The sequence below is a fragment of the Dermacentor albipictus genome, chromosome 5 (assembly GCF_038994185.2).
Source record: "Dermacentor albipictus isolate Rhodes 1998 colony chromosome 5, USDA_Dalb.pri_finalv2, whole genome shotgun sequence".
Taxonomy (NCBI): domain Eukaryota; kingdom Metazoa; phylum Arthropoda; class Arachnida; order Ixodida; family Ixodidae; genus Dermacentor; species Dermacentor albipictus.
In genome coordinates this window covers 75,474,674-75,500,400 of record NC_091825.1, presented here as the reverse complement: position 1 = coordinate 75,500,400, position 25,727 = coordinate 75,474,674, and the positions used below count along the sequence as shown (strand labels likewise).

General features: G+C 42.0%; 1 protein-coding gene across 1 annotated transcript in view; it reads right to left on the bottom strand.

The window, feature by feature from the left end:
• LOC135899752 (ATP-binding cassette sub-family C member 3-like) overlaps positions 1–25,727 on the bottom strand; it is a 95,626-nt gene that overhangs the window by 8,075 nt on the left and 61,824 nt on the right. Inside the window, exons 17-22 of the mRNA XM_065429083.2 lie at positions 22,144–22,331; positions 19,268–19,334; positions 16,321–16,531; positions 7,684–7,994; positions 1,446–1,778; positions 802–906 (exon numbers count right to left, since the gene is read on the bottom strand). Coding sequence (XP_065285155.1) covers positions 802–906; positions 1,446–1,778; positions 7,684–7,994; positions 16,321–16,531; positions 19,268–19,334; positions 22,144–22,331 — 1,215 coding nt within the window. The remainder of the gene's footprint in view (positions 1–801; positions 907–1,445; positions 1,779–7,683; positions 7,995–16,320; positions 16,532–19,267; positions 19,335–22,143; positions 22,332–25,727) is intronic.

Sequence of the window (25,727 nt, the reverse complement as noted above, 5' to 3'; positions counted from 1 at the left end):
GTTGGTGCATAAGGGAGTGATATGTTCGAACTACACGTTTTTCAGCTTGATGCAAAGTGTCGAATATTGGCAGCCACAAAGGTGCTCAATATCGTCCTATTAAGTATTTTCGGTTCCAGTCGGCATCCTGTTTTTAGAGAAATGTGAGACACAACGTTTTAAGCGTAACAATTGCCCGTACAAAGTATTTTTAGAAACTTATGGCAAATAGCTAGAGGCATATATATCGCTTTAAATTTCCGGCATTCCCGTTTCGAAGTTTTGCTTTGTTTTTACTTAGTTACGAGCCAAGTTACTTCAATGATACTCTTCTTATAGGGGACAAGCACACACATTTAGTCAAGCCTTACTAATTTAAACAGCTAGCGTTCCTTCTGTTTTTTGCCTGAGGCCATCAATATTGAAGAATTTCAGAACTGTATTTTATGTCTGAGCTCAAATTCTAGTCATCTGCTAAATTATATTAGTCGACATACTAGCAGACAGAAGATAGAAACAATAACATCTACAAGTCTGAACGGGAGAATGTCTTTTGCACAGGCATTCGCAGCGACCGGCATCTGCATCCATGTTTTCGCAGCAAATGCAATAAATAGTTTTCGATGCCTACCTGCAGACATTCTGTGCAAGAGCCTACGAGAAAACTATAGAATGATTCATAATTAGTCTTCACATCTCACTACTATTGTAGAAAAAATTTATTGATTGATCCCCAATGATTTTACCTTGTTTTTCATATGCATATAACACGGACAAATGTTTATTTGCATTTACCCACATATAAAATAATTGAATTCTCACTTCTTCTTCTGGTAGCTCAGTGTATTCGAGTGCACGTTTGAAGGCTACATCACCCTGGGTCATCCAAAATACGACCATAAAAACTCCTGTTATAGCGAAAGGCACCTGAAAAAAATAAATTCAGTTTTTGAAGGAAAATCGAGTTTGTACAAGTTGAGAGAAATATTTAACAACACGCCTTAGTGAAATAAGGAAGAAAGAACGGTCTCATTTACTAAACAAGGCATCAGCTGTTGTTACTTTGCAACTTGTTTTTGATAATTAGCTCACAGTTTCTGTGGCACCCTAATCTGCATGTAGAACTTGAAGTTAAAAGGGTAATAATGCTTTCTAGAATCTGAGAATCTGAAATATTTAGTTTACTGCACAAGACGCTAAAGATTGCGCATGACGGAGCCGTACTGTAAGGTATCTTTTACTTCTAAGCTTACGTAATTATGTAGCAAGCTATTGATTATGGTGGCCCTTACATGCCAAATTAGGTGGGTCAAGGAAAAAATCTCGCGTGTGTTATTCTTTGAGAAATTTAGAAAACTATCTAAAACTGCGGTATATAAGGTATATCTACTGCTCCTCAATTGTTTTCTAACCAAAGTGCCGTATTACCTTTATCGATGTCACGCTCTAAAACTCTTACAACCTACCGTCAATGACGACAGCAGAGGGAGACCCACGGTGGCTGGAGATGCAGCATCGTCCTGTGCCGGAACAACGACGACGAATGCGGTGGCGACTGGGACAATCTGGGCGCTGAACGTAACCACAAAGCGTGTGAACGCGTAGCAAATGATGAACAAGTGGAATGCGCGTACGTATTCATTCATGAGTCGCCTAAAGAGGCCGAGGAAGTTTTCTACTACTCCGAAAACTCGTATTGAGCCCAAGTTTTCCAATGTTTCGGTCACATGCTGCAGGACTCTGGACAACCTTGTGCTCTCGTAAAAACGTCCTACGACATTGACGTGTAAGCAGTAACGCTGCAAAAGAATATGAGAAATCGAACGTTAGTACCCGTCTTGCGGACACTTCTAAGAACGATCGAAACACCCGTTAATATGAAAGGATTTCGCAAACACCTCAAAAAGCACCTCTAAGAATCAGTTCCATTTGCTGCGTTAAATCACCAAAAGACAATAAAGAAAAAAAACCGACATCGAAAACCAGCTTCTTGTTGATAAATACAAATTCAGCTTTCATTTCTTGCTTTGTGTATAAATAATTATTCACAATAGCCCAATGCCAAACTCCTTTTCATGAAAGATAAACTTGCGGGGCGCCTAATGTTGACGCCTTAGCTAATATATTATTAGAAATACTTAGAAATACTTATTTCTACTACACTTATCTGTATCGGCGGCCTTGTTTCGTCTGTTCACTAGTACGTAAGAGCGTAACCATAAACAATTTGCGTGTAATGGCTAAGAGCTCTTCAGGAGGATTAAGAAGAAAGGCGCTCTTTCCTGCAGCTCATGCAGGGAGATAGTATATCAATGCATGTGCGGTATGTTTCAGGCAGTTCATTCCTTGTCGCCGAGCTTATGTTCAGGTACGATAAACGCAGCATTTAGTATTAGAAGGCCTTTGCCCATATCAGGCATCTCTCAGGTCTTGCATAACAGACTTTCTCATATGTACCACTGCACTAGCTGCACAGTTGGCAGCTCAAATTTGCTAACTACTGCCACAAAAGAATGAGATATGCGCCCAACTTTCCCTTTCGTTGAAGGACGAAGATGAAACAGAACATGTATGGCGCTTGGAAAAACATGGCCTCGATGAATGCATTGGCTTACGGCGTGCAAATTCATCTTTGCTGAAATAATGTCACGTGCGAGACACAAACGCTAGTGTTGACTGATTTTCGAGCGCAACAGTATCTTCGGAAAAATAAGGCTTGCGCTTCGTAACATTTACCACAGAAACATATTCCTCAATTTCACACGCAGCTCTCAATACAGCTCTAAACAAATACGCAGGAGTAGTAGTGTCCAAAAAGCCTATAGAAAAATAGAACAAAAGGTTAAGCTGTCTGAGCCCCTCATAAATTAATGTTATACACGAAGAGTTACACTGCCCTGTAGATTGGGAATACAAGTCTTGCACACATAAAACGCTCATTTGTTATTCTCAGCGATGGCTACAATTCCTCATAAATTTATATTTAGAACATACAGATAGATTTTGTAGATAGATTGGTTTCCTTAGAAACTAAGGCAAAGCTTTGTTTTTTTTTTTTTTATGGTGTCGTCAGCGATAACCAGACGCAAGTCCGAACAGACAAATTGGTTGGGACGTGTGCTGTAAATGTAGCGTCACGCAGCTCTTCACCCCATGTTATTCTGATCGCTATCTGATAAATAAACACAGCTGTTAACTCGGCATATTGATTAGATCCCCATTGACAACTTACCCAATTATTTAACCTTCACCGCAACCCTGTAGTGCAGCTAAGGAAGAGAATACGATGTTTCTGGCGTAGAGCATCAAGGAAACAAAAACGAGCCGCGGCAGATGCAAGGCGCCAAGATATTAGAGGTAACAGTGCAGGAAAGTGTTTACTTGGTATTAAGAAAGTATAATTCTGCTACGACGAGCTTACTAAAAAGTGTCTCATTTGCTATTTGCATTAAACAGAGGAAAATTCCAAAAGGTCTCAGAATTAGGGTTAAATGCGCTCTCGGTTCTTTACCCTCCAGGCTATTATTAAAGTGGAATGCTGTCCAAGAAAACGCATCGCTCTCCCTTATCGACATTCTCGAGGAACACTGCAAAGAACAACTTATGATAGTCTCTCATCAACTCGACAGCATGAAATTAGCTGAATCGGAAAGAGGAGAACTTAAACAATTCGTCCAAACTAAGGAGGACAAATTACTAGATAAATACCAGCGCAAAGATATTAGAGCTGCAATCCACGCACAGAAACTAATGTAACCCCTGCAGCACGTAGCTCCACGAACAGTCCTACAAGCGAGCATCCAGAGCACTGCCGCAATGTAGTAGACATATCGCAGAGTCTAAGCCCCGAAGAAATTGATCTCCTGATACGGCGTCTAACGTTTTGTCCAACGAAGAACGCAGTAAACGAATACGAACCCCACAAAGATATAACAGAGTTTTCATGACGCATGCCCATCAAGGAGTTCTTTTTCGGTAGACCAGATGTAGGAAAAGAACACAGAGACTCTCTTAGACTATCTAGAACGTGGACACCGGAAACCGAACAGTGCCCAGACCTCGATTTATACTTAAAACTGATATCAAAGAAAATTCTAGAGCCAACGCGGCATTGCCGGAAACGTAAAAATGTGACCCCCGCTCAGCACCAAATCCTTAAAGAACTTGCGAAAAGGAATGATATTTTAATAAGACCAGCAGACAAAGGCGGCAATATCGTAATCTGGCCTATAGAAAAGTACAAGAATGAGGCCTTTAAACAACTGAGCAACCACACCCATTACAGAAAACTCGACTATAACCCAACTTCAGATTACTGCAAGATTGTGATAAGCACAATAGCGGAGCTCCTGTCCAGGGAACTAATCACGCAATCTGAATATCGCTTCATGATGCCCAAGAACCAAACAGCAGGCCGCTTTTATCTTCTTAAGATACATAAAGTTCTGGTCGAAGAAATGTTTACTGCAGAAATCCCAAGTCGGCCTATTGTGTCTAATAACAACACACCTACTGAGTCACTATCTAAATTCTTAAATCACCGCCTGTCAAACATACCCACCACCCTCCCATCTTTCGTTCAAGACACGCCGCACTTCCTTCGAATTATCGACGGCATCAACGCCAACCAAATTCTTTCCGACGCGCTATTCTAGTCACTTTGGATGTTTCTGCCCTTTACACCCTTTACACCAACATTCCCATGAGTGAAGGAATTGAAGCCGTTTTTAGATCTCTCGCAATCAATCCCCAAGCGCACGCTCCTGAAGTTTACGTATCGCACCTTAGGTTAGTTCTCAGGCTCAACTATTTCGAATTCGATTCTACACACTCCCTGCAAATTTTCGGCCGTAGCACGGGTACGCCATTCGCTCCCACGTATGCGAACATTTTCATGGGACAGCTTGAAGCAGACCTGCTAATATCCTACCTTTTAAAACCCCACACCTATCTTCGTTACACTGACGACATATTTATAATACAGGAACATAGCACAAGCGCCTTGACCTATTTATTTAGCCATTTCAATCGCTTTCACCCGAGTATTAAATTTACTGCTCACCACTCTCCTAGTCTGATCAACTTCCTGGACACGACGGTCTACATAGAAAAAGGAAAACTGAGAACGACACTTTAGCGGAAGCCTGCAGATAGCCAGCAATATTTAGACCACAACAGTCATCACCCGCGACATTGCAAGAAAGGAATTTTTGTTGTACAAGCGAAACGTATAAGAATAATCTGCAGCGAAGACCACGGTTATATCCACCACCTAAACGATCTTAAATCAACGCTAGCAGAAAGGAGCTATCTCCAAGTTGCTCTCGATAGAGCTTATGAGGCCGCGTCAAGATTGGAGAGACAGTCGGAATTGGCGAAGAGTCAGCCCACATTAGAATCTGACAGACCGCCGGCCTTTATAACAAAATATTCTAATGCACTCCCAAACATAAACAACTTCCTAAGAAAATACCACCCAATATTATCAAGTAACCAGCATCTGCGAAAAGCGTTCCCGGATGTACCCAGGGTTACCTATCGCCGAAACAAGAACTTTAAAGACATGTTAGCGCACGCAAAATTCAGCCAACAGCATTCCCCCGTAATAAATGCATGTTGTCGCCCTAGGTGCAAAACATGCAGGCACCTTTAAAGTGACATAAAAATTAAAAGAACCGCAAATAGTTATACACATGAAGTCAAATCTAGCTTTACTTGTACAAGTTCGGATGTGATTTATATGCTTGAATGTTCCTTCTGTAAGAAACAATATATCGGTGAAACAGGACAATCAATGAACGTCAGATTAAACGGGACATCACGCGGACACAGCTAAAAAGCTTCCCAAAACCGTCGCCGAGCATTTCAACCAACCAGGTCATAACTTTGATGAACTTAAACTCTACACCTTACCGTCAAATCTTAGTTCTGAACGAGAAAGAAAATACAGAGAATCATATCTTATCCATAAGTTCAATACATTGCAACCAATAGGCATAAACGTTTTATATGGAGCTTTAGAACCTATTCGCTATGCTAAACTTCAAGCTATAGGCAACAATACTTAGTTAGATTTCTTAGTAAGATTTCAGACCGGGGTGGGGGGTTGTGCCCTGGCTTTGACCTTATGCACGGCGTTCCTTTACTCTCAATTCGACACGCTAGCACATTTTCCCTCGTTTCCGCATCCTGCCGCCTCACACCCTCTCCCCTTTAGAAGAATCCCACCTATATATACTGTGGCGAGGACAGCATATGTCGCCTTGAAGAAGACCAGTCCACTTGTCGAAATGTTCGCTCCTGCATTCCCCTTGTTCACGTTTTGCTCATCATCTTGAATTTACATCTCCCGCATTCCCCGCATTTTCTCTTACTTGCTATTTGTATTACAGAAAATGTGCCCAACGTAAAAAAGCAGCTCATGCAAACGTAAGAACCCTACGTCCAGTGCAACGACTCAAGTGCAACGTCCATTGCAATGACGATGAGAAACAAGAACTTGAAAAGCAGATACTCGGGGACGTAAATATTATTATTATACAGATATTATTTGGCGTCAAAAGCTGCGCTTGGTATTCTAGCGTCAGTATTTATCTAGTAATTATTGTCTTGTGTAAACTGTGTTTGTAAAAAGCGAGTAGGCCGAATGCCATTTCAAGTCGACAGTATCGTGGTTTTAGGACAAAAAATGAGAATCCTTAATTAGCGCTCAAGGCACACAAACATTCAACAAATATTTGATTCATTCCGCCATCTCAGCTTCGCGGAACAGCACCACTTGAATTATTGACGCAGTTGGCTTTAGAGCTGGTTCGGTCTTGCGAGTGTTTTATTCTTCAAGCCAAAACTGCATACACACCCTTAGTTTAAACATATTTGGTCCTGTAAGCCTACGTAAAATTAAAGCAAGTTGGCATCTCAATGAGACAAGCAGCAAGGCCCATGAGCCTCTTTTCATAGACAGGTCATTTAAGAATCCTTGCGAGAGAGACGAGAGCTGTAGGGTTTTACCGTGTAGTTTGACAACACTTCCTCAAGCTAACCCAATCCATGTGGAGCGAGGGAAGTATGCGAAAAGTCAAATATATGATGACACTGGCTTCTGGTTAGTTTGGCGGTGACAAGTCTGTTATTTCAAGCCTGCATGAGTATGTGCTGTCCAAGGCAAAACTGATCGATCTTAGAGGAGTGCATAGCTATTGGTCTTAAATGATGCCGGTGTCTAGCGCTTGTAGCACTTGCATGATTCACCCAATCAGCAAAATTCCCATAAAAAATCCTTCGGATATGCTTCGTAGCTTCTATGGACTTTTCTTGGACCTTCGAATTAATTCGAATTTCCCGAGAACTTGCTCAAATATCGTTGAGGTGCTACAAGCATTAGGTTAATTTTGTCTTGTTTTATCAATTTGCTAGCCCTATAGTTAGCTGAATTGTCGGACTCCCTCACGTAAAAAAGCATTGGAGCAATTTTCGATTGACTGACTCGGGAGAATTTCTTTCTCTACTACAAATTCCTTTCGTCTGAGCAACATTTAGGTGTTCTTATTGGCGCTTTGCGTGGATTTGAGGTGAACGCAAAATTACACTACTATAAACAATGCCATGCTGCTTCTACGTTTTTACGTAGCCGCGTCCGTATTTCTGAGAACGCACTGCGTTCTTAGCATAGAGAATTAGCGGCAAAAGACATGCTGCACGTACCACCACAAACACCAGAAAAATCTCAGTGACACAAGCGATGCCAAAGACGATGGGTGCCTGGGATCCGATGACGACCTGTCTTCCCAGAAAGCAGAATATGTTTTGGAGCAGCTGCTTGTAAGCCACGAAGATGCGGACATCGTTAGTTTCCAGATCAACTGTGAAACGGTTCAGGATCCTTCCACGCGCTGTCGAATCAAAAAAAGAGAGAGGACTTCTCACTATCTTCTCCAGCATGTCGATGTGAAGTTTGGTGGACCAATGCCATGTTGCCCGGGACAGCAAAATACCGCCGGCGAGCTTGCACAGTGCTGGAAAATAGGAAGAAATAACGCCACTGCTCTTATCGGATTTAGAAACACAAATGACACTGGCGGGAATACCGCCGGCAATACCATGCAGGCAGACTGCCATGAATGTGCAGGCTGCCCCATGTAACTTGAGCCAAGATTTTAAACAGGAAAGGTGCGTCGGAAGCGAATTGCACCGAACGCATACTATTTGCATTGGCGTATAGTAACTGAGGCCTTTTCCCCCATACCTCACTCATTAGGTTAGTTTTATTACCGCACATTTTAATTATTGGCTGAGGAGAACAAGTGTGATACTTAGATTTGTAGAGCACTTTCAGAGACCACCCATTGAGTTGTTTCCTGTACGATGCGTTTCACGTAAGTCCTCTTTTTTTTTGGGGGGGGGGGGGGAGGCGGAGGTTGCAAAGAATGCCCGAGAAACCTGAAAAAGCTGCGTGATGGAGCTCTTGCACATTGGTATTGAACTGCTCTCCAGCATGCGTTTGGGGAACAGGGTCGGCAGCTAGCATTTGCGCCGTCGTCCGACGGGATCCGCCACCACAGTTGACTACAACCTTCTTAACGCCCTGGCGCTTCTCTGTCGCCAGTCACAATGCAGTTGCCCTTGTTTATCAAACGGATGCTTGAGGGCAGCGTTATATCAATGCGCGAGCACTCCGTCATGTGCTTTCTTTCTTTTCATGTTTCGCCGGCTTTGCAACCGGGAAGAAAGATCTACGTGAGATGTGAAACAACTCGGTGGTTGATTTCCGAAGGTCTTCTACAAATCTGCGTATTATAATTGGGGTTCTCAGCCAATATTTAAACAGTTAGGTAATAAAACCTAAAGAGCGAGCTATGGCGAATACAAAAAAAATCCTAAATTACTACAGGCTATTTTGAATAGTAAGCGTTGGGTTCAATTCGCTTCCGACGCGCCTTTCATATTTAAAATCTTGGATAAAGTTTCGGGTTGCATCCGCTATACTGGGCGCTGCTTCACCCCAGAATAATCCCGCTTGTGCAGTATTCAACAAAGCGAGCCGAACAATCGTCCTGAAACTTTTTAGTCTTCATCGTCCAATCGGACAAACACCGAGACACTGTGACGACCCTCAAAACCACGCAGGGTCGAAAACACTTTATGGTATGTTATGGAATGAACAACAAGAAAGCAAACAGAAGAGAACCTATATATATATATATATATATATATATATATATATATATATATACATGGTTTTTCTTCAAAGTTCAGCACGCAGGACCCGACGTAACATACGCAGGAAAGAGACGACGAACTGGGAAGACTTCTTTTTACTTAACGTTTTCGGCTGGTGGACCAACCTTCGTCAGAGTACGGGGCACAGGTACTGTACTCTGACGAAGGCTGGTCCACCAGCCGAAAACGTTAAGTAAAAAGAAGTCTTCCAAAAAGGGCGTCGTCTCTTTCCTGCGTGTATATATATATATATATATATATATATATATATATATATATATATATATATATATATATATATATATATATATATAGGGTCTCGAATTTGGCAACATTGATACCTTCAGGTAGCACCCAGAAAGGTCACGTACTCGTGACGCCTGCGGCAGAATTGATGTGCCACATCCACCGCCAGTGTTTGTGAATGGTGGCGCTGGCTAACACTCCCAAGGCTAAAAACAAGAAAGGGGCTGGCAGATGGAATGGCACACTGTGGTATAATTTTTTTTTATTTTTTAAACAGGGTTGAAGTACCTCAGACAGGCTGGCCAACGTTTCGATAGGTGGACCTATCTTCGTCAAAGGCGGCCTCGTCATCCTCGGCGTGTTAGTTTTAAAGGGTTAGTGCAGTGACGTCACGTGCGGGTGTTGTCGCTGGCGGCTGGTTTTAAAGAGAGAGATTACAAGAGGGACCAGGCGCTGTCGTCCGACGTCTGTGAGCCTCATTCTCAAGACGAAGGGACAAGAGCGTGAGAGTGGGCACGCGGGGAGGAAAGAAAAGAAATAGAAGCAGAAAAAAGGGGAAAAAAAGGAAAAAAAGGAGGGGGGAGCCAGGGCCGTACCAAGACACAACAAAGGGGGGGGGGTGAAAGAAAAAGAAAGAGAAAAATGAAATCTTTAAGAAATACGGGGGCTTGGGAGCGTGTTGGGGATGCGAAAGGTTAGGAGGTATTCAGGGGGAGTCGTTGGCGGCATGTTTTTGAGGCATTAGAACGGCCGGTCAAGCAATACGTCGAGTAATTTTGAAATAGTTAAGGTGGCGACGAGGAGTCTGTGGTGCAATGTGTGGGGTGACTGAAAGGCAGCGGCATGGTCTTTCAAGGGGCACTGCCCCACGCACTTAACGTAGGTGTCGTTACGGCGGCATCCAGAAGGCGATACTCTGGGTTGAGGCGCCGAAAAAGGCATATTGACTTCGGAATGTGTTGTCGAGGGGGTTTCAAAAAAAAAGGACTAAAAAAGGGGGGCAGGGGAAAGGGGGGGGCGAAATCGGTATAGCAAACAGGAGGGTGACGCGTGCAGAAGCGGGCGCGGGCAAGTGTACATGGAAGAAGGGGATCGTACACTTGGTATAGACGTAAAATCCTGAAAGAGTACATTAAATTGAGTAGTAGGCAGGAAATTTTTTTTTCTTTTTTCCCTCTCCTTCCCCTTTTTTCCTCCGAAATGAAAGAGTAGGTGAGGTTAAGAATTAAACTTGGCTGGTGGCCTAATGTGTTTTGTGTATTGGTTGATGATATGAGAGTTTCAGATTTAAGTTACAGCTTTTAAAGATTCTAAGTTGCCGCGTGCCAAATTAATTCCTGTCGGGTGTAGGCAATTAAACTTGTGTATGAGGTATGATTCCGTGTACTTCCTTTCGCGAGGGGAACGGAAATTTGTTTGTAGTATATAGAGCCTTGCTTTGTCAAACATATGTCCATGTTCATTAAAGTGGCTGGCTACTGCTTTGGGTAAATTGTGTTTTGTGTCCGCGTGGTGACCATTGAGTCTTGTATTGATTTGTTGTCCGGTCTCACCTATGTATTGTTTGCTACAAACGGCGCATTCTAGACAGTAGACTACATTGCTTGATGTGCAGGTGAAAGCCGAAGTTACCTTGTGTGTGTAATTCGACGCTCTACTTTTTACTGTAGTAGTGGATTGAATGTGTTTGCATGTAGAGCACCTGGGGCGACCACAGGGATTGGTTCCCAACTTCTTCTTTTTCTGTAGTTTGGTGTGCACAAGAACATCTTTAAAATTAGTGTTGCGTCTGTAGGCCACTCCGGGAGGGTCGGGAAAAATCTTCTTAAGTTTCTGGTTGCTGGTGAGAATCGGGTAGTATTTACTTAGGATGTTATTCACGTTTGGGAGTGCGTTTGAGAATTTAGTAGTAAGAAGAGGCGTTGTTGTTCTTGTGATCTTCGGGCGGGGCTTGAGGACCTCGGCTCGATCAAGTTTGGTTGCAGCGATGTAAGCTGTTTGAAGGTCACTGTTTGGGTGGTTCCTGTTTGATAGCGTTTCTTTAAGGTGATCGAGTCTATCTATGTAGTCTTGGTTTTCAACGCAAATGCGACGTAGTCGTGTGGCTTGGCCTTTAAAGATGCCTTGTTTGCAATGTCTGGGATGGTGGCTGGTATATTCTAGGTACTGTTGTTTGTCGAAAGGTTTCCTATACAGCGTTGTCTTTAGTTCACCATTGTCAATGTATATTGTTGTGTCCAGAAAGTTTATGCGCTCAGTTGAGGATTCTGATGTGAATTTTATTGTTGGGTGAACAGAATTTAGAAAGGATACATATTTATCTAGACTGTCTTGGGCATGTCCCCAGATTATGAGTATGTCGTCTATGTATCGTAGGTATGTGTGGGGCTTGGTAGTGCAGCGCGATAGGAAATCTGTTTCTAGAATCCCCATAAATATGTTCGCGTAGGTTGGTGCAAAAGGCGTACCCATGCTTATACCATGTATCTGTAGGTAGTAACTCTCTTCAAATTCGAAGTAGTTATGTGTGAGAACTAATTCAAGGAGAGACAGGTAAACTTCAGTAGAGTGTTGTGCACTGTGTTTAGACAGCGTTTGTTTTATCGAAGATAAACCATCAGGGATTGGAATGTTGGTGTACAGCGCCGTGACGTCTAGTGTTGCGAGAATTGTGTTGTGGGGTAGTGTGCCTTTAGTATTAATGTCTTCTATAATTCTCAGCAGGTGGGGCGTATCTTGTACAAATGACGGAAGTGTTTTCGGCAAGTTACCAAGGTAGTGGTTAAGGAATGTGGAGATGCTCTCTGTCGGGGTGTTGTTGTTTGCTACTATCGGACGGCCTGGGATAATAGCAGTATATAGTTCAGCGGATGGAATTTTATGAATTTTCGGAAGGAGGTAAAAACGTCCGGCAGTTTTGTTGCTTGGTTTAAGAAATTTGTATTCTGATGGTGTTATCAATTCATCAGCCAAAAGTGATTTCAGCCTGTTGGTAATTGTCACTGTATAGGGCAATGTCGGATCGTTATCTAGTTTGCGGTAATGTTCTGGGTTGTTTAGTTGTCTGTAAGCCTCGTGCTTGTATTTTTCTATTGGCCAAATAACTATACTTCCACCCTTATCTGCTTCCTTAATAACAATGTCATTCCGGCAGCTCAGATTTGAAATGATATGACTCTCCTACGCAGTTATGTTTTTAGGTCGCTTAGATGTCTTGGATTGGCTTATAATTTCTTTAGTGATAGTTTTAAGGTATATGTCAAGTTCTATGGCTTGTTCTGGTTCGGGAGTCCAAGTGGATTGAGCTCTAAGTGGTGTCGTCCCGGTGTCTGGTGTGTCTGCAAAAAAGTGTCGGATACGCATTCGTCGGGAGAATTCTGAGAAGTCCTTGTGAAGCTCGAATTCATTTATTGTGTTGTTCGTGGGGCAAAAGTTTAAGCCCTTGCTGAGTACGGCTATTTCTTTTTGGCTTAATGTTTTAGAAATGTCTATAACATTGGAGCGGTTTAGTTCTGTGGAAATTTCCTTACTGTCTGGTCCTTCTAAGCTCGAGGTCCCTCTTGTCTGGGTGTGGTGGCTGTTTGGCTGGAAGGTTGTTTTTTGATTAAAATTTGCTTTTTTCCTTTGTTTTTGAACCAATTTTCTATACTGTTTTTCGCCGTAATGTTCTAAATTTCTCTTCTCATCTGGTGTCAGGGTTATGTTCCTAAGTCTGTGGTTAAAAGTTTCGATTTGCTCTTCGCAGTGTTCTTTGAGGATATTCAAAAGTGAAAGTGAGGCATTATGTAATGTTGTTTGCCAGTTTGCGCGATGGTGTGGTGGGAGTGTTCCTAGCCACCGCCAGCGACAACACCCGCACGTGACGTCACTGCACTAACCCTTTAAAACTAACACGCCGAGGATGACGAGGCCGCCTTTGACGAAGATAGGTCCACCTATCGAAACGTTGGCCAGCTCCCAAGGCTAGTTCTAGTAGTTACACATAAATACCCAAATACCCAAGAAAGTTCTCCGCTCCACAAAAACTAAAAGGCATGTGCAAGAGGGTGAATGCAGGATCCAAAGAGGCAAACCCTAGTGCTACGATCTGTCAAACTAAGCACGTGACAAAGTATGTGGAATGTGCAACTTCAGTTGTTTACCAAATCCCACTATATTGCGGGAAAGTATACATCGGGCAAACTGGACGTTGTCTAAATGATAGGTTACGGGAGCACAAATACACGTGCCAGCTTCTGACAGCACCCAGCAACCTGGCTGCACATTGCAAACAATGCAAATGCTCTCCGCTTCTAGAAAGCGCCACAGTCATTGGCACATCAAAAACAAAAACGGAGCGAGAAATATGGGAGGCGCTTGCGATAGCAAAAGAAAAAGAAATGTGCGTAAGCACTCCGTCCATCGCGCTTATGAAAGCTGAGGTCGAGTTTGCCAGGGCGAACGGGTGCCAGTGAACCACGTATGCCTGACCCGAACTATGATCACAATCCGTGAACTTGTCATATCTTTTATACCCCCCCCCCCCGCGCCATATCTCCTTGTATATAAGCGCGTTATTTAACGTTATTAAACAGTTGGTAGTTTGCGCTACGTCCGTCCACGTCCTGTCCTTCCTTAATATCGTCTGTGTAAAACTGAGCGCAATATAACCATGAACGCTCACCAACTAGCCCCCTTCCTTGCTTTACTAAACCCAAGAAAGTGGATGGAGAAACCGCGCCGCGGTAGCTTAATTGGTTAGAGCATTCCACGCGTAATGCGAAGACGTGGGCTCATTCCCCACCTGTGGCAAGTTGTTTGTTCATCCAATTTGATTGCAATTAATTTATCATTCGCTTGAATTCGGTTAGTAAGTACAAGTAATTTCCCCTGTATTTTCCTTGCTGTCTTTGTTGGCTTCTCATGATATGCTTAATGGGCGTTTCGGTTAGCCCCCTTCCTTCTCGATGATACAACTACATGATTACAAATCACATGATACAAGTCAAAATGATTCATTCAGCTAGTTTTATAGCAATATCAGGTATTAGGTTATTGACAAAACGCGAGGTCTTTGTTGTACCAAACTCAGCTATTACAGGTATTTAGCCTATTACTTCTGATCACATAGTAAAATAACACAGTTGCACAAGGAGGGTAATTTTGATAGGCAACTATACTCCGTTTCATACATAGCGGTCAACACTGAGGAAGCTACGCCAGAAGTTTGGCCAAGAAAAGTTACAACTACGCTCGTTCCGTCCAAGCTTCGCTGCGCGCCAACAGCACTCGTGTGAGCATGCACGTGAGGCTCCTGGCGACGGGTTGCACAAACGAACCCGAAAAGAATAACAAAAATAAACATTAACTAAAAGAACGCATTAGCAGCCCTTTGCCACAATGCGTTTGTTTCTCAGGATTGAAACTTGTTTCATGTGACCCAACTTCTAATAATAAATTTTTGATTCTGATTCCGATCTAATACTGAGTCTGTATAAAAAAGCAGGCGCGCATAATTCCTGTCAAAAACATCGAGCTATATCCAAGTGCGAACGATGCCACTGCCAGAAGTCTCCTTAGCCTCCACAGCGTTGATTGCTATGCACTAAACGCCGCATAGAAGACAGCGAAAATTTCATCTATCTATTGGCAAGATAGAAGTGAAATGCATTGGTGTTCAACTATTTTTCTTTAAAGCCAAACTTTCGGTTGCGAATGCAACTACTTTGTACTGCATGCAATCACCGCCACAGAAAGATATGTGCAACACTGACTATCTTGGGAATATTTCGGCACAATTGCAATACGTAAGACTTTATACCAACTCTAATATATATAGATCACGGAGCAACATTTATTCAGCTTCTGCAGCTTGTCCATTAAATAATGAATAAAGTTACGTCCACACCAAGAAGCATAGAGTGAAGCCGGAGCAGGCATAGAGGAAATAATAATTTTCTACATAAATGTAGAAATATTAAGCAGAAATGAAAAGAAAGTGGACAAAGAAACAAATTTCCCCAGGTGAGAACGGTACTATAATCCGCACTACGGGCGCTTTGCTTTACAAATTAGGCTACCGTGACGGCCACCCTCACGCCTACGAGAGCGTTAGCGAGCCCCCCTCACCGCCATGGCAGTGGATGTGGGACATCCTTTCCGATTACAGGCGTCGAGTAGCAGGTGAGCTCAAGAGCACGCAAGCGGGCAACAATTTTCATATCTCATTTCATGGCATGAAGAGTGTCAAACGGAGGTCATTTAATTTCTAATAAAATAATCAGAAATAAAATTTCTTATCTTTCTGTACCGTCATTGTCCATTTCTCAATACGCGCTTGCGACAAAAATTTCAGATCCTCAGATCCTCCTATCCTTTTCGGACATTGGATAAGCAGGACGTCAAACTTAGCATCCCCCAGGCCATGACTCAAGTTCCTGCAATTAGGAGCCACCTGAGTGCGGCTCGCTGTGTTTTACGTTATATGTGACAGGGTTTAGGCACACAGGGTTTTCTTAGGCAAATATTGGGAATGCAATTGAATCAACTGAAGCACGGCTGCAATATTTTACAGTCTAAGTCAATAGAGTCTCACTTTTATTATTGAGAAGTTGCTTAGAGAACGTTGTTCTATGGTCCCCACACATTTGTGCTCGTTCCCTAAATTTTACCACTCGTGTTTCTGGTGCTTCTAAAACGTGTTTTTAGTGCTGTGAAAAAAGTTCCTTTTTAAAGTTGCATACTGGTGGACAGCTGCCAAACGAATGCGACACATGTCACGTTCAATGAATTTACTGGAGCGTATTTCCATCGGAATTAGTTTCAAGAAACAAAATGTTAAGAGTGCAACAATTTGTTCAAACATGGGTCATGTTCAATGCAGCAAAGTTATTTTACCATCTCCAAGGCAGAATGCTGCTAGCCTCTGGAGAATAAACCGGCTAGAAGGGTGGTTGTCGGCGGTTTCGCTTATCTTGAGGGTTGACCACTCCTTGATGCAGAACAGCTGGCAGGCTATGAACGCTCCACTAGCCGCGAAGCAAATCAAGGCGAGCACTGCGCATATCCCAGAGTACTTGAAGTAAGCCACGCAGACATCGAGAAAGCCCTGGATAGAATGCAAGTTATTAATCAATGAGATACAAAACAAAAACATGAAATCACAACAATAAAATTCAAACAAGCGCAGCAGCAAGTTCTACTAAATAAAACGTCACTGCTCTTCGCGTTCTTGGCGCAGCAAAAGAAAAAGCGATACTGATGCTACGTAACAAATGATACTATTCAGTTGGAAATTATGGAATGTTTGATACATGCTAGTAATATTCCCCACCTAAACAAAGCTTTAACTCAGGCGCACTCTTATAAATTCAATGGAACCGAGAAATAATTTTGCAGTGGCTTAGCGGTGATGGTGTCGCGCTGCTTAGTGCGAGGTTGCGGGGTCAAATCCACGCTGCGCCAGAAGCCTTTAGATGGGGGCGGGATGCGAAAACGCATTGTCCCATGCACGTTAAATATTCCCTGGTGGTCAAACTTAGACCGGAGTACACCACTATGGCGTGCCGCATAAGAAAGTCGTGGTTTTGGCACATAAAAGTGCAGAATTCAATTGAGAAATATTTTCTTGGTTACCAGTGCAGCGATTTATTAATGTCTGTTTGATTTTAAGGAACAATATAACAGTCTAGTAATTTCAGCAAGTTCATTTTCAATATATGTCATCAATTTAAAGAAAGGAGCCCTTAGAAAACGGCAAGAAAGCTTAAGCATTAATTTTACACCTAATTTAGCAGCAAAAATGATGTTGCAATTCTCTAAGCTGCACGAAATAACGTATCTATACGCGCCACAGTTCATGTGTCATATACCGCGGTGGCAGATACCAGAAATTCCCAAGTAGGAGTTGTGGAAAAACCTTGTAACCATGGTAGGTATTTTACGTTAGCTGGAAATATGCACACCACGTTTTCCCGCTTGAGATGTTCTAAAGGATGCAGCTGACATCGCTACAATATTTGTTTTTGGTGGAGGGTTGGGCGTTGTAAACCACGTGGTTGAATTTCTTACAATTACCAATTTTTGGCGTATTTATTTTTGCTTCATGTGCAAAATTAAAGTTCCGCTTCCTATAGTTGCTATAATTTAATTCTCTCGAACGCAACAAAGTTGATTAAAATTAGTCCAGTAGTTGTTTCATGATTGTATTACAACGTTTTACATCGATTTAAATAGGAAAATTGAAGCAGACCTGATAGTCGGGCGAGTTGGTACGAATTCATAGTGAAATATTTAGCGCGCACAATTGAAAAGTACACCTTGTCCCCGTGTCTTCCTTCCCTGTGTCCTCATTTGCGGCTAACTGCTGCAAAACAAACTCAAATTTGGCAGGTCCGTACTTCTCGCTCACGTTCACAGTGGCGAGCTTTGACAGGTGTTGTCAAAAATCAAAATATTTAAAATTGGTTGCACTTAGAATGCTTCGCATGTATTCGGGTTGAAGCTCCACTTGTTGGGACAACTTAGTACTGTGGTGCAAGCAACGTGTTTGTCCAGTGAGAAGGTGCTCTTCACTCATGACGGAGCCTAGAATGACAAAAAGCTGACCGAGCTGGAAGGAATTCGTGGTTTAAGAAGTTAGATGAAAAAAAAGCAGTAACACATATTCAAAATATTTCTTATTCTTGACCATGCCTTTGTATGTTAGCTACGTCATTGCCTGAATCATTGTCAAATAAATATAAAATGTTATTTACGGTTCGGAGGCAATACCCCCTCATGTAGTATTTGGCGTAAGCAAATGTGGAGTGATGATCTTTTCATTTGCAGGAATGTAGAAGTGCTTACTACAGTTGAAGCACTTTATATCAGAAATTGCGCTAGCACGTCCCTATGCCAGCTTTCGATTATTCTGCCGAAAGAATTTTCATGCCTGAATTTGTTTCCGTGGAGAATGCACACGCGTACGTGGCTTATGGGTTAGCTTTGCCGTCCCCCTAACATGCCCATGATTCATTCTCTTCCTTCCTTGTATTCCGCTACAGAGCAATCCAGAACTTGCCGTTGGTGCTGCCATTTTCGTTCTTCTCGTCTCCGTGATTTATTTGCCTAACTTTTCAAAAGATCACCCTAAAATCACGTACACACCAGCCAGCAAGCATAGAAAAATGTGAGCATTACTTGCGTAGGAAAAAAAAGCGTATTAGCGTTCAATATATGCAGAGAAAAAAGAAAAACCAGCAACTTCAAAATGAAAGTAGACAGGGCAATACACACGTAGTGGAGGGCGTCTGTATAAACCGCCTAAAACAACCTGGTATTACTGCTTTATTGTTGTCTGCTCTGCAGAAAATTCTTTCGAAAGAACACAATAAGGTACACGGAAGGCATGCTGAAAAGACACATCTTCTATTTTATTGTAAAGAACAAGGTTCAGTTTCAAATACGTTGGTTTTCCGCTCCGAGACCTTGGTTTATTTATGGCGCACGCTGCAGGGATTGTCTCCAAAACAATTTTCACCATCTGACGCTCTCTAACGCGTGCCTGTTTATAAGTACGTGAGCCTTTCGCACATGGCCGGTTCTTAACACTGTTGCCGAGGTCGGGAACGCAAGACCGACTTTGAGTTTAGCAGCGACCCGTCATGTTCACTGGTCTTCTACTGTAGTTTCAGGTTTACTTTCCAGTTTAGTATCCCATATTTTCACACTGAAACAATGCTTGATGCCCATTAGGTTGCTTGTTCGTCTACCAGACCTCTTTGTCTTTTACAACACAAAAATGTGTTCACAAAAATTTCACACATACCATGCATCAGAAATAAGCAAACTGAACAATGCTCACTTTGTGAGATGGCACTTTATCTTTCGGGAAAATCGCTGCATCTCTTGCACTCCTGGCTTGGTGTGACCTAGCAACGAACCAAACAATTGCGTGAAATACTGCTTGCAATAAAAAGTCACGGGCAATTTGTCGGTAAATGCCACAAAAATGCATTAGCATTACGACGCACCCACTTGAGGCCCCTTTCCCCACAACAATCGTTGTATATATATATTATAAGAAACCAACCAACAAAAGAATTCCCTTCTTATGATATTAATAAAGCTAATCAATCCAGAAACACTGATACTTTAGGTAGCGTGTGTGGGTTTATTGACTAGTGGCCGTCACCAAAATAGATCACGTACTCGTGATGACTGCAAGAAGTTCCACATTGTCAATGTTCGGGAGTGGTGGCGGGGGCAAACACTCGCTCTAGCACTAAAACATAAATACACCAGAAAGCAGATCGGAAAATGTCGTCATGGTAATTCAACTGGTAAGAGCACCGCAGGCGTATAAAGTGAATACGTGCGTTCTTATCTCATCTGCGGCCAGTTGTTCTTTCATACACTTTTATTTCCCTTACATTATCATTTATTTAACTAAATTTCCAAGCACAAGTAATCTCCCCTATGTTGTGCTTGGCGTCTTTGTTGGCTTCATGTGACATGAATACAAAAAGATCGGCCCCGTAGGTTCCCATTCATCTAGTTTACATATATATACATATATATCTCACTTTGACAGTTCTAATGCTAACGCATTAAAATCTTCCGTACAAGTTTTCTCCGTTGCCAGTCGAGGCACACCTGCTGTTCTTGGATGTAAGCTGCCCTGCAGTCACTGGCGGTTGCCCTAGGCCTCTCCTCTTTGCTGTCATCAACAGGGGCCTCCACGGCGGAAGTACTGTTTCTATTTTTTTGTGTGAAATAATTTACCACGTACGCATTGGCTACATGCGCTGCCAGCGTTCTTTTGTTGGCATTTCCTCGATTCAGCAATGCTCCTGCGGTCACTGTGGTCCGACTATGCTCTTTTGGCATTTTGCGTTTACTCCCTCTAGAACACACCTTCGTCACCTTCGTCACCTTCGTCACCTTCGCCTCAGAGTCACGTATTTCTGGCGGTCAGTAGGTGACTGCTCGAATCCTCGACATCTTTTTGGTCGGGAGCGCCATCATCGCTATGATAGGGTCATGAATATGCATATGATTTGGTTGCCGGTAAAAGAAAAAAATTTGTGTAGTGGCTGTTGGAATCGAAACTTTATTTAGGGCAGTGATTTTTATAAACGAGTTATTGACAATTAGACACGATCAATAAACTGAATTATAAGGTATACGATTTTGTTACTCTGGAATAGAAAAACAATATCATATCTTTTCTTATAAAATGATTTTACTAGTACATTTGGCTCTCAAATACAACACATGGTTCTCAAGTATACCATTTAGGCGCGAGTAGGATTTTGCAAAGTTTTTGTCAGCAAACGAATTCATATAAGCTGCAAACAAATAAGCTCAATCCCTCCGCTTTAAGTTCTCAAATAAATGCAGTTTCATGAACGCCGGTATCTGTTTTTGTTGCAGAGTTACTTATTTGTAAACTTCGTGGTCAGAGTTTTTAAAAGTGCCAATACAAAAAACTCTTGCGAAAAATTCCAAACTGGAAATCAGAATTCCGCGTCTAGCACTGACAAGAATTTAAATTTCTCCCTAAAATCTAACAAATTTCGTCCACATCAGTGAAGCGGTTGCCTCACAGAAATGTTTCTTTGTTTATATGTATTTGAATAGGCGGCATCAGACTTGGCCCGGAGCGAATGCTTCCTCTTAAATTCGTATTCCTTAGAATACTTGTTTCGAAGATAAAATTATTTATAAAAAATGCTAGGAGCGGCGAAAACGTAAGACGGTTGCAGAGAAGTTGATAGTCGAGTCGGACATACATTTCCACCATTAACGTTAATATAGAACGGTTAATTAGGAATCAAAATATTATTTGGTTTTTTATTAGAACTGACCCTCAGTTGTATGTGTAGAAAGCATGTAGCCAGCCACATTTTAGTGCGCCCGCATTTTGAAATTTTGCAAATCACACCTAATTCAATTTAGTCAATGTAGAGTTTCAGTGCCCAATACAAGCAATGTTTTAGCGCCAGATAGGCAGCCTCTTTATAACGTCAGAAAAGAACGACCCTTGGCAAAACGCGTGAAGAAGTTTTAATTACGTTGTTGCAGATACTGATACAGAACAGAACATTCTGCTGACAAGCATGCTGCCACGTCCGGAACCACTATCTACCATGACGTGCAATTACTAAAGCTTCGTCACGCACTTCGTCACGACGCGTTTCTGTCTGAGGTAAGGGCCGAACATCCTTTCTGGCTTTCCCGACGATTTCGGTTTCTACATTGCCTGGATAGAGCATTACAATGAAACGAGCAATATCTCGAATTTTCAAGATATTTAAAAAATATGGTGGGCTTGAAATATATTTGCCTGCAAATGCGCCAAACGATTGTTCGCAATGTTTCATTGTTAGGCTAATGAGCACATGTTTTGACAATTACTATCGAGAAACTCAGGTTTGTAGCAGCCAAGTATGAGAACCTGGACTTACAAATACTTTAAAAAGGGCCGCTTCACCACGCTCATAGCTGCTTTATAAACACCTGCTGTCTGAATAACATCCAGTATTAGCCCTGGTAGGTTTTTCTGTCGTCTAAACCACTCCGCAGATTTAAACACGTCTTTAAAGGGGTCGATGTTTAGCTGGCGGTTGATTATTTGTCAGGAGAGGCATAATTTTCACTCGGTATTTTAATAGTAAAAGATATTTCTTTGTAAAGAAGCTGCGTTGACCTTGTTTTAGTGTAGAAAAATTATCCCACCTCGAATCTTCGGTTTGGCATATCAGAGCTGGAAATTTTGGTTCTTCCAAGTAATGAAAAGGCGCTGCATTGTGCCAAATCTTCACATTCTTGACGTCGTCGATGAGCACGGCATTCTTGTCATGCATCAGCAGCCATTGACGTATAGAAAATGGAAGTCGCGCTGTTTGTGTCACCAAGACGCACGTCTGAAAAGTACGAAAGTGGAAATTTTCTGCCGTGTAAGAGAACAAGAGAACTGAACTGTTACATCGGCGTTTATTCCAGAAACTCGATCACAACAATCTGCATTTTCCGGCACGTATTGGTCAGTACATTTCGTATTGTGCAAAAAATAGACAGATTCTGTGCCCTGTTTTTTGATAGTTGACACGACCGCATTAGCACTTTCTAAGTGAGAATTTGGTGGCTTAGGCATGCTAATAGATCTTCAGTTTTAGCTGTTCTTTATTTACCTTCAAAATTGCGGGCTAGAATGGAAAATTAAGTTAGTAAGTCACTGGCAAAAGTTGTGCGAAATAATTATTCTTGGAATAAGTAACAACAACTTAGTTCGTTAAATTGTGATACAAGAGTATTTACTTGAATACTAAACTTATTTAATTCCAGAACAATGTGTGTGATAAGTACGAATGGCACAGCAGCTAATACAAGCCCTGCAAATAGCCGAGAGAAGCTAAAATAAGTAAATGCACGAAGGCAACTCGGTATTATGCCACAGAGTGGTGAAGCTCCACAAAACTACCTATTAAATTGGAAGTTGTACATATGCTTGAAATTTTGCTCCCGTAAAGCAGAATTTTCGACATTAAGTGTAGAGAGCGGGTGGTACTTTTACACAATGGCTCAAATGGCGTTAAATGGCGCTTCTTTTGTGCCGAACTGCCTCTTTAAAGGATTGGTATTTCAGGAAATAATTGTTTTAGATTTTCATCAGAAAGGCTCAGTAGGACCCCTTTTCTGCCTTACACAGATTTTAGGTACGTCATATTTATCATACGAATAACAAATAAAGGATAGTAAACCATACATATCTAGCTAGGACACTAAGATCTGCGCATTCTAATGCGAAGCATTATATAGAAAGCTCTATAGCAAGGTAATGCAAGGTCATTTTCAGTTTTCTTGTACAACAGCAGAAAAAAATACGTTTCCGCCTAAAATTTAGTGGGAAAATATTGGGCAATTTCAAAGTAAATATAGTAATCTGTGTAATATTCAAGGTCTCGCGAGAATATAGGCAGTTGCCACTTATTGAAATATAAAATAAAACTCAAGTATTGGACCAAATCTTGATTTTATGAGGAGCATAATAATAATAATATTTGGTGTTTTACGTGCCAAAACCACTTTCTGATTATGAGGCACGCCGTAGTGGAGGACTCCGGAAATTTTGACCACCTGGGGTTCTTTAACGTGCACCTAAATCTAAGCACACGGGTGTTTTCGCATTTCGCCCCCATCGAAATGCGGCCGCCGTGGCCGGGATTCGATCCCGCGACCTCGTGCTCAGCAGCCCAACACCATAGCCACTGAGCAACCACGGCGGGTATGAGGAGCATGAAGTAATTAGCCAACTTACGAGGCTCAATATAACCAGTGTGCATTATCTATTTAGTAATGGTTTACTTAAGGTGAGTGACGTGAACGTATGAAAATTTTGGGGGCCTTGGGTCCTCTGGGCGCCAAGGCCACGTCACCCGTAACAAACTCCGAAGCACCGCTCCTTTGAACGCGCTAGAACCGCATCTGCCGCGCACCTGGCGCGTTCCTGGCGCGTGCGCACGCGCTCATTAGTGCAATGATTGAACACCCGGCGTCGCTCACTGCACTCCCCAACGTCTCTTGCACTCGGAACGCAAAGGCACCCGAAATAATGAAGAAATATTCTACGTCGTGTACCAGAACAGCCGGGGATAAGCAGCGCTGGACTAATCTAACGGAAGAGAAGCAAGAAAGCTTGGCTTTGCACCGTGATAACTTCGTTAAGGGACTTTTGGACGTACTTTCATTTTGAATTCTGCTTAATATTCTTCCTGCGTGTACCTCTTAGCACCTACATTCTTAAATGGGAAATAAAAGCTGTGTGCGCGGCCAATTACATGTCAGGGTACGGGGGCAAACCAAAGTTTTTGCACGTCGCCACAATACTTCCAATAAGGCTGTAACTTACTGTGCTATCAAGTTTTTGTATTTCGTCATTCAGGGAAGTTTAGAATGAACCAAATTTCGGAAAGAAACAATTTATATTTCACCACACACAAAATTTGTCCATGCTTTTTAGGTAAATATACATAGATACACACATACATACGTACATACATACATGCATGCAATACATCGTTCGTGAGAAATACAAACACTATTGACACCAACATTCATTGCTGACGTGCTGTCAGAAAAAGAAGGAACTCTGTGGAAAATTCGTCATCATTCCACCAATACAGCCTCCTGTATGAAGCCAGAAATGTAGTCATTCTAAGTCCTCTTTGTCACGAATAAGCGATTGAAATTTGTATCTGTTTTCGCAAGGTTGCGTTCAAATGCATTAAGAAAGGTGCACAAATCTGCATCACAATATCAACTGCTACAGATAAAATAAACTTATTTGGAAAACTTATTTCTATAGTTATTTTAAGGGGAGTAGAACGTTTCAAACTACAGAGGCTGGGATGAAGTCCCAGGATTTCTCTTTTTCTTGAAATGCTCATTGCGCTTGTAAATAAACTTTGCGTGAAAGAAAATGCTTATGTTAGAGTGCATTTTGTCTTTTTTCCTAAAGTACTGGCCGCAATCAGGCGCCAAGTTATATTATGCTTTGTGAAGCACCAAAATGGGCCATTTGGTAAACTGACTGGTGGTAAGTGGTTGGTTCCTTTGGGTGTAGTCAAATGTGTACTAGCCATTGCTTTGTCTCATACCGCCTACAGGCACAAGAAACGTGTGTGAAATTTTCAATGCCCTATTACCTCTGTGTTTACGCTGTTGTTGAAAGGCCATACCTGTTGAAATCAAAGCGATTCAAGCTGGCACATTAGAGGGCGCTGTGGAATGAAACAGAAAAATGATATCTTTTTTTCTGTTTTGCCTTGGTAAAATAGAACAATGAGTATGCTGGTGTTATGCATAGTTCATAATTGTATCGGCCGTTATGACGCCAAATTTCGCCATCTATAATGTAGTCGATAATGCTTAGAGTTTGCTTTGAACGAAACCACTTAGGCACATTGCTGCTCATTGACTACTTCGAAGGCACTTATAATTATTATTTACAAATCTAAGTAGGCAGACGACCATCTAGTCTTCATTTCGTTAAGAAATTTATTTTGCATTGCGATCTTAAGACCTTGCTCTAGTATATTCATTTCGAAATGCATATACACTCACGTGCACTGATTTTTAATGTGAATTTCTTGCTTGTGGCATTAAGTAGCTTCAGGCATGTACTAGTGCATACTAACTGACCATTTCTACAGTCAGATGCTGTAGGTTTGTGTTGGCTTGTATTTATTAGCAGCAATTCAATTCTGTTAAAAACTAACACGTAACGAAATTTTACGGCTAAGAATGTCGTATAAGTGTGC